The 10,117-nt window shown below is 43.4% G+C and overlaps 1 protein-coding gene across 1 annotated transcript; it reads left to right on the forward strand.

Moving 5' to 3' along the window:
- The first annotated feature begins 9,142 nt into the window (after nucleotides 1–9,142).
- On the forward strand, nucleotides 9,143–10,117 carry LOC128834017 (olfactory receptor 52M1-like). Its single transcript, XM_054022425.1, has one exon. The coding sequence runs from the start codon at nucleotides 9,170–9,172 to the stop codon at nucleotides 10,115–10,117; it is 948 nt and encodes a 315-aa protein (XP_053878400.1). The 5' UTR covers nucleotides 9,143–9,169.

A 10,117-nucleotide genomic window follows, 5' to 3' on the forward strand; every position in this document is an offset into this window, starting at 1 on the left:
GATGGTGCCAGTTGGGTGAGTTTAGTTCAATGGCATGGCTGTTTCCTGCCCCTGTAACTAACCATTAGGCAATCATTAACCATCTAATGGGAACATGACAAGGTGATATTTTGTCAGCATTAGCTCTTCACCTGTCCTATGCTAATGGCACATGAAGAGTGAGTAACAAATAGCCTAATCTGTGCATAGATGTTAGGTGTTCTACACACCACATTACCGAGTATTATGTGCATAGCATTAATATAATTTATGAGTGTTGGGAAGGTTTGTTAACGCAGTGCTTTTCCAACTATTCTTTCCACCCATCTCAAGTGCCCCACTACACTTTGCAGAGCTGATGTCAGCTTTGGCATTAGAAAAGAAAGAGGAGGGTGTCAAAGGTTTTATGTCTAGTGTTGGAAGAATTTAGTTTTTATTGTTTTTTATCCTTTTGAAAGATAATCTCTCTGTTTTTTAAGCATTTTTAATTTTTTCATCAATTTACATTTCCAGAGTTTTGCAAAATGATGGGTTTTATTTTTTTATTTTTATTGATTTAAATTTTCATAATTGCAGGAAATTTCATGGTGACGGGGAGGATCAGACGATAAATAAGTAATGCCAGCAGAAACAGAGATTCAAGAAGCTAAAATTTTATAACGGATAAAACACAAATTGTTATCATCAGATGTCAAAATATACAAAGTGAAGAGTCTTACATCCTGAGTGTGGAAACTCTTTCTCACAAATCACTTTAGTACTAAATGCAGGGTCGTGAAATATGGTTAATATGTTGTTGGCATTATTGTAGGAATACAGGGAAGCAGGATGGCTTAACCTGTCCCAAATGAAGGGGTCGCCCTCAGCTGAAAGGACATTGTGAAGCCAGGGGCTCGAATGCCAGAGCCCTGTGACAGTAAACAGGGTGGGGAGAGGTGTCCCACCCAGGAGGAGTAGACCGTCCCCCAGGGGTTATCCCCAGACTGTTTTAACCTCTCTCCTTCCCCACCCCCCTGCTCAAAGAAAGAGCTAAATAGGATTTTGTAGTAAAATGAGGCCCTGAAACATAAATCCTTGTATCAGAGGCCTGGTATGAGGCCTAAGGCCTGAACTAAAGTAATGGTCAAGACTTTGCTAACATAAAGCAAAGTTAAGCTGTGAGCGAGAGGCAGGAAAGGCAGATATTGCAAAAATATACATACCTAAAAGGTACCAGAACACTCCGACACTTGCACATTCCACACAGATAGCAAGGAACAGGCTGACCCATCCTAAACATGGGGAAAAGGGTACAATGATGGATAGAGTTGTTTTGTTTGAACCAACATGTACAAGGTAAGAGGCGGCACCTTACTGCATAGAGGGGTTGTACCTCGATACGTCAGGAGTGATGTGTAACTTGTTTGTACCTGTGTATAAGAATGTATCCCTGGAGTGGTGTCTTTGTCCAGCCTAGGGGGCAGTGGAGTGTCCCACCACTGACTGAGCCAGTCCATTATCAGGGAGCACATATGTACTAGCAGAACTGTAGACATCTGATCCAGGGAGCTAGAGACTGAGTTTTGTTTGGCAATAAACCTGGCCAGGTGCCTTCGTACCTTATCAGAGTCTGTAGTCATTGGGGGTTCTCTCGGGGTCTGCTGTGCCAGCTCTCTGTGCAGAGCTGATTCACCTTGAGAGGATGGCGAAGGTGACAACACCCCTCCTTCAGCCTTTCCTCTGCATCCCACCCAAAGAACAGTCTTTGCCAGAGTGGGAGTTCATTTGCTTCTTGGTGTGATGGAGAGACCAAAGTTATGGTAGGTAAGTCAGGACTCCTGGGTTCTGTCTGTCATCCTGCCACTCATTCTCTGTGTGACTTTGACCAATTCATGTCCCCCTGTGCCTCAGTTTACCTATCTGTATAATGGGGATATGTTCATAGTGACTTTCCTTTGCTAGGTGTTTTCACGATCCTTCAATGAAAGGTGCTACACACTATGATGATAGTTACTGATGAGAATTACTGATCTCTGATCTCTTAGCAATAGCCTCATGTGTCTGCAACGAGTATTCTTGTCTCCGTTCAGTCATCTGTCTCCAGATCCGTCTGTCTACTATCTACCCATCAATCCTGGGCATTTACAGGGTGTCACACCCCATGGAGATCTAGGCATTATCTCTAGTTTTCTTAATAATCAACTATAATTTTTAAATATACACAAGTTTCAGAGTAACAGCCGTGTTAGTCTGTATCCGCAAAAAGAAGAACAGGAGTACTTGTGGCACCTTAGAGACTAACAAATTTATTAGAGCATAAGCTTTCGTGGACTACAGCCCACTTCTTCGGATGCATATAGAATGGAACATATAATGAGGAGATATATATACACACATACAGAGAGCATAAACAGGTGGGAGTTGTCTTACCAACTCTGAGAGGCCAATTAATTAAGAGGAAAAAAAAAAAAAAAAAAAAACTATTGAAGTGATAATCAAGCTAGCCGAGTACAGACAGTGTGATAAGAAGTGTGAGAGTACTTACAAGGGGAGATAGTCAACGTTTGTAATGGCTCAGCCATTCCCAGTCCTTATTCAAACCGGAGTTGATTGTGTCTAGTTTGCATATCAATTCTAGCTCTGTAGTCTCTCTTTGGAGTCTGTTTTTGAAGTTTTTCTGTTGTAATATAGCCACCCGCAGGTCTGTCACTGAATGACCAGACAGGTTAAAGTGTTCTCCCACTGGTTTTTGAGTATTTTGATTCCTGATGTCAGATTTGTGTCCATTAATTCTTTTGCGTAGAGACTGTCCGGTTTGGCCAATGTACATGGCAGAGGGGCATTGCTGGCACATGATGGCATAGATCACATTGGTAGATGTGCAGGTGAACGAGCCCCTGATGGTATGGCTGATGTGATTAGGTCCTATGATGATGTCACTTGAATAGATATGTGGACAGAGTTGGCATCGGGGTTTGTTACAAGGATAGGTTCCTGGGTTAGTGGTTTTGTTCAGTGATGTGTGGTTGCTGGTGAGTATTTGCTTTAGGTTGGGGGGTTGTCTGTAAGCGAGGACAGGTCTGTCTCCCAAGATCTGTGAGAGTAAAGGATCATCTTTCAGGATAGGTTGTAGATCTCTGATGATGCGCTGGAGAGGTTTTAGTTGGGGGCTGAAGGTGACAGCTAGTGGTGTTCTGTTATTTTCTTTGTTGGGCCTGTCTTGTAGGAGGTGACTTCTGGGTACTCGTCTGGCTCTGTCAATCTGTTTTTTCACTTCAGCAGGTGGGTATTGTAGTTTTAAGAATGCTTGATAGAGATCTTGTAGGTGCTTGTCTCTATCCGAGGGATTGGAGCAAATGCGGTTATATCTTAGAGCTTGGCTGTAGACAATGGATCGTGTGGTGTGTCCTGGATGGAAGCTGGAGGCATGTAGGTAAGTGTAGCGGTCAGTAGGTTTCCGGTATAGGGTGGTATTGATGTGACCATCGCTTATTAGCACAGTAGTGTCCAGGAAATGGACCGCTTGTGTGGATTGATCTAGGCTGAGGTTGATGGTGGGATGGAAATTATTGAAATCATGGTGAAATTCCTCAAGGGCTTCTTTTCCATGGGTCCAGATGATGAAGATGTCATCAATGTAGCGCAAGTAGAGTAGGGGCGTTAGGGGACGAGAGCTAAGGAAGCGTTGTTCTAAGTCAGCCATAAAAATGTTGGCATATTGTGGGGCCATGCGGGTACCCATAGCAGTGCCGCTGACTTGAAGGTATATATTGTCCCCAAATGTGAAATAGTTGTGGGTGAGGACAAAATCACAAAGTTCAGCCACCAGGTTAGCTGTGACATTATCAGGGATACTGTTCCTGATAGCTTGTAGTCCATCTTTGTGTGGAATATTGGTGTAGAGGGCTTCTACGTCCATAGTGGCCAGGATGGTGTTTTCTGGAAGATCACCGATGGATTGTAGTTTCCTCAGGAAGTCAGTGGTGTCTCGAAGATAGCTGGGAGTGCTGGTAGCGTAGGGTCTTAGGACAGAGTCTACATAACCAGACAAGCCTGATGTTAGGGTGCCAATGCCTGAGATGATGGGGCGTCCAGGATATCCAGGTTTATGGATCTTGGGTAGCAAATAGAATACCCCTGGTCGGGGTTCTAGGCATGTGTCTGTACGGATTTGTTCCTGTGCTTTGTCAGGGAGTTTTTTTAGCAGATGGTGTAGTTTCTTTAGGTAATCCTCAGTGGGATCAGAGGATAATGGCCTGTAGAATGTGGTGTTAGAGAGCTGTCTAGCAGCCTCCTGGTCATATTCCAATTTATTCATGATGACGACAGCACCTCCTTTGTCAGCCTTTTTGATTATGATGTCAGGGTTGTTTCTGAGGCTGTAGATGGCGTTGTGTTCAGCATGGCTGAGGTTATGTGGCAAGTGATGTTGCTTTTCCACAATTTCAGCCTTTGCACGTCGACGGAAGCAATCTATGTAGAAATCCAGTCTGTTGTTTCGACCGTCCGGAGGAGTCCATGCAGAATCCTTTTTTTTGTAGTGCTGGTAGGGAGGATTCTGTGGGTTAGTATGCTGTTCAGAGGTATGTTGGAAATATTCTTTGAGTCGGAGACGTCGAAAGTAGGATTCTAGGTCACCGCAGAACTGTATCATATTCATGGGTCTGGAGGGACAAAAGGAGAGGCCCCGAGATAGGACAGACTCTTCTGCTGGGCTAAGAGTATAGCTGGAAAGATTAACAATATTGCTGGGTGGGTTAAGGGAACTACTGTTGTGGCTGCTTGTGGCATGTAGCAGTTTAGATAGTTTAGTGTCCTTTTTCCTTTGTAGAGAGGCAAAGTTTGTCTTGTAAATGGCTTGTCTAGTTTTCGTAAAGTCTATCCATGAGGAAGTTTGTGTGGAAGGTTGGTTTCTTATGAGAGTATCCAGTTCTGAGAGCTCATTCTTAATCTTTCCCTGTTTGCTGTATAGGATGCTGATCAGGTGGTTTCGCAGTTTCTTTGAGAGTGTGTGACACAGTCTCTCAGCATAGTCTGTGTGATATGTAGATTGTAATGGATTTTTTACCTTTAGTCCTTTTGGTATGATGTCCATCTGCTTGCATTTGGAAAGGAAGATGATGTCTGTCTGTATCTGTACGAGTTTTTTCATGAGGTTGATGGATTTCCATTCCATACGGCTAAATGCAGTGCCTTGCATAATGACAAGTTTCAGAGTAACAGCCGTGTTAGTCTGTATCCGCAAAAAGAAGAACAGGAGTACTTGTGGCACCTTAGAGACTAACAAATTTATTAGAGCATAAGCTTTCGTGGACTACAGCCCACTTCTTCGGATGCATATAGAATGGAACATATAATGAGGAGATATATATACACACATACAGAGAGCATAAACAGGTGGGAGTTGTCTTACCAACTCTGAGAGGCCAATTAATTAAGAGGAAAAAAAAAAAAAAAAAAAAAAAACTATTGAAGTGATAATCAAGCTAGCTGAGTACAGACAGTGTGATAAGAAGTGTGAGAGTACTTACAAGGGGAGATAGTCAACGTTTGTAATGGCTCAGCCATTCCCAGTCCTTATTCAAACCGGAGTTGATTGTGTCTAGTTTGCATATCAATTCTAGCTCTGTAGTCTCTCTTTGGAGTCTGTTTTTGAAGTTTTTCTGTTGTAATATAGCCACCCGCAGGTCTGTCACTGAATGACCAGACAGGTTAAAGTGTTCTCCCACTGGTTTTTGAGTATTTTGATTCCTGATGTCAGATTTGTGTCCATTAATTCTTTTGCGTAGAGACTGTCCGGTTTGGCCAATGTACATGGCAGAGGGGCATTGCTGGCACATGATGGCATAGATCACATTGGTAGATGTGCAGGTGAACGAGCCCCTGATGGTATGGCTGATGTGATTAGGTCCTATGATGATGTCACTTGAATAGATATGTGGACAGAGTTGGCATCGGGGTTTGTTACAAGGATAGGTTCCTGGGTTAGTGGTTTTGTTCAGTGATGTGTGGTTGCTGGTGAGTATTTGCTTTAGGTTGGGGGGTTGTCTGTAAGCGAGGACAGGTCTGTCTCCCAAGATCTGTGAGAGTAAAGGATCATCTTTCAGGATAGGTTGTAGATCTCTGATGATGCGCTGGAGAGGTTTTAGTTGGGGGCTGAAGGTGACAGCTAGTGGTGTTCTGTTATTTTCTTTGTTGGGCCTGTCTTGTAGGAGGTGACTTCTGGGTACTCGTCTGGCTCTGTCAATCTGTTTTTCACTTCAGCAGGTGGGTATTGTAGTTTTAAGAATGCTTGATAGAGATCTTGTAGATGCTTGTCTCTATCTGAAGGATTGGAGCAAATGTGGTTATATCTTAGAGCTTGGCTGTAGACAATGGATCGTGTGGTGTGTCCTGGATGGTAATACAGGGAGCTGCATTACTTATGGTGATGAGAGAACCCCTGCTGTCTGTGTAAGTAGTGTCTACTCTGGAGCACTATGGCAGTGCTCTTTTAGCATTTTAGATGTAGACAATCCCTCAAGCAGATCTTCCAGAAAAGCATGGAGTCTGGATCTGCAGACATGGGGAGGTGGAGAATCCACCACTTCCCTTCGCAGTTTGTTCCAAAGGTTAATCACCCTCAGTGCTAAACATTTGGCCCTTACTTCCACCTGGAATTTGTCTGGCTTCAGTTTCCAGTGATTGGGCCTTCCTCTGCCTTTCTCCGCTAGATTTCATAGCCCATTATTATCCATGATTTTCTGCACATGAAAGTGCCTACTTTTTTCTCCCCATGAAAAGTCTCACTTAATAGTCTTTTTGATATGATAATAGATTAATCGCTCTTAGCCACTCACTTTCAGGTATTTTCTCCAGCCTCCAATCATTTTTGTGGCTCTTTTCTGCACCCTCTCCAATTTTTCAACATCCTTTTTGAAATGTGGACCCCAGAACTGGACGTAGTCGGATTCACCAATGCCATGTGCAGAGGTAAAATCCTTCCACTGCTCCAACTCCCCACTACCCTGTTTATACATCCAAGGATCACATCACCTCTTTTGGTCGCAGCATCGCACTGGGAGCTCACAATGAGTTTGTTGTCCTCAGTGACCCCTAAACCCTTTTCAAGGTCCCTGCGTTCCATAATACAGTGCCCTAGTCTGTGGGTCCGGCCTGCATTGCCTGTTCTGTGAGGATAACTTGGCATTTGACTGTATTAAAACATTTTGTTTGCAGGGGCATCAATTTCCAAATGCTCCAGATCAACTGATAAGCTTTCCCTGGCCTCCTCAATGTAATCACTCTGCCAGTCTTCATGTCATCCACAATTTTCATCTGCAGTGATTTTCTATTTGCTTCCTGATCATTCATATAAATATCGAATAGCATTCGGTCTAGAACTGGTCCCTGCAGAACCCCACTAGAAACATCCCCCTTTCACTGACACTGGCCCATTGACAACAGCTTTCTGAGATCATTTAGCCACCCTTTAGTTCATTTAATGTGTGCTCTACTGATACTGTATAGTGTTCATTTTCTTATCTGACTGTTTTCCTCACTATATCAAAGGCTGCAGAGAGATTGAAGTGCATTGCATTTGTGCGGTTCTCTTGATCAGCTAAATGTGCACTCTCATTAAAGGATGAAATCAGGTTTATTTGAGAAGACCGGTTTTCCATAAACCCTATTGTTGACTGGCGTTATTTATATTCCTAGACTTTTGTTTGAACTAATCCCATACAAGTTTTTCCATTATTTCCTAACCATGTCAAATCTTTTTTATAAATTTTCCTTTAATTTTTTTAATAGTTTACGTTTAACACAGAGCTGTCCTGTATTTGTTCTTTCTTTCTTTTGCTCTGCTACTACCTGATTGCATACTTCTCCTTATTTCCTGAACCTTTTCTACCTTTCCTGAAACATTAACAAATTTCCTTTCTTCCCCTAGCAATTCGCCTAAACATTTTCTAGGATTTCTTTTTTATGAATTAATACTTAATAACCTCTTTTTGTGATCTGCAGCCTTGCCAAACATGGATTTTCCCCGATGTCTTTAACGTCTCTAATCAATTTTCATAACCTCTGATTTGTATTGCTTGCTATTTTTCCATTTTCACATTTGATATATATTGCTTCCTCCCACCCCAACTGCATCCGTCACTTTGACACTGAACTGGGTTTTTATCCAAAGTTGCCCGTTTTCTTGACTGTGGAATTGTGACGTTTTAGCTAGCTAATAAAATCTCCTTAAAGAACTCCCAAATTTAATTCCCAGTTTTTGGTCTTCATTTTTCAACCCAATCAGTTTTGTTCATAATTTTCCTCAGCTTTGGGGATTTAGCCCTTTTGAAGCACTAAGTATCCATAGATATTACTACTTGGAACCTCTTTTCTGTTTGTCCATTTGAATGTAAACACTTCCATTCTCTGTCTCTTCTCTAAAGTAAACAGTCTGAGAGTTTTCAGTCTGTCCATATATAGCAGCCTCCCACATTCTCATAGCATGTCTCAGAAATCCACTTTCTATTTTCTATATACTTTATAGATTCTGGGTGACCAAAACTAAGTGCATGTCCAAAGCAGGTTATTCTCCATCACATTCCTTAGGCATCTGAACATTGTCTTTGTTTTTGCCACTGCTGTGAATGAACAGGTGTTTCTGTGAAGATGATATCAATGATGCCCAGGTCACTTCCCTGAGGTCTGTTCAAGATGGAATGTTTCACCCTGGCATATGTCTTGGCAAAGTTTTGGTTTTTTCCACTCTCAGATTTTCAGTTCCTGGGTGAATGGGGACCTCCCTACAGCATGGACTCTCTAGCCTGGGTTTCATTAAATTAAGGAATAATCATGGATAACCATTATACACACTCGTGTTTCCTGCTGGTGCCTCTTACAGTTTCCCACACCATGTTGTATAGGAATTATTGAGGCACAAAGCACCATAAAATATTGAATTGGCATTAGTAGCGTCAGTTGTTAATAATTCATTTCTCTGAAAAGACAAAATGTTACTTTTCAGTGTGTGAAGAGCAATCAATCTGCTACACCCATGAGAACAGCCTCCAGTAGTACATGTCGTGTCTTAAATTAACTTTGTCTCTCCATCCAGGCATTTGTACTGTGACCATCACCCTACAGCCTGTGCATATACAGGAAGTCAGAGGAACGTATGGTATATGCAAGAGGCACCGTTTGCCTCACAGTTGGACACATTCTCTCCTACTCCATGACGGGTTCCAACACAACTGACTTCACCAACCCCTCCACCTTCATCCTGCTGGGGATTCCTGGCCTGGAGAGGGCCCATGTCTGGATCTCCATCCCCTTCTGCACCATGTACACCATAGCCGTCTTGGGGAACTTCACCATCCTGTTCATTGTGAAGATGGAGCCAAGCCTCCATGGGCCCATGTATTATTTCCTCTGCATGCTGGCTACCAGCGACCTAGTCCTGTCCATGTCAATCCTGCCCAAAATGCTGAGCATCTTCTGGTTCAATTCCAGGGAGATATATTTCAGTGCCTGCCTCACCCAGATGTACTTCATTCACTGCTTTTCAGTGATGGAGTCTGGGATCTTTGTGGCCATGGCTTTCGACCGCTATGTGGCCATCTGTGATCCCCTGAGATATTCCACCATCCTGACAAACCCTGTGGTGGCCAAGATTGGGCTGGCCGTGGTGCTGCGTGGAAGCATGCTCTCACTGCCCTGTCCCTTACTGGCGAGGCGGTGGCCATATTGCAGAACCAACATAATCCCTCACTCATACTGTGAGCACATAGCCGTGGTGAAACTGGCCTGTGCCGACATCCGTGTCAGTAGTTACTACAGCCTCTCTGTCGCATTCTTGGTGACCGCTCTGGATGTGTTTTTTATCACCATGTCCTATATCCAGATCCTCAGGGCCATCTTTAGTCTCCCCAGAAATGACTCCCAGCTCAAGACTTTTGGGACCTGCGGCTCCCACCTTTGTGCCATCTTAGCTTTTTACATCCCAGATCTCTTCTCTTCCCTCACGCACCGGTTTGGCCACAATGTGCCCCTGCATTTCCAAATTCTCAGTGCCAATGTGTACCTCCTGGTGCCCCCCTTGCTACACCCCATCATCTACGGGATAAGGACCAAAGAGATCCGGGACAGGCTGCTCCAGCTCTTCACTCATAAAGGGACCTAA

The sequence above is a fragment of the Malaclemys terrapin genome, chromosome 1 (genome assembly GCF_027887155.1).
Source record: "Malaclemys terrapin pileata isolate rMalTer1 chromosome 1, rMalTer1.hap1, whole genome shotgun sequence".
NCBI lineage: Eukaryota > Metazoa > Chordata > Testudines > Emydidae > Malaclemys > Malaclemys terrapin.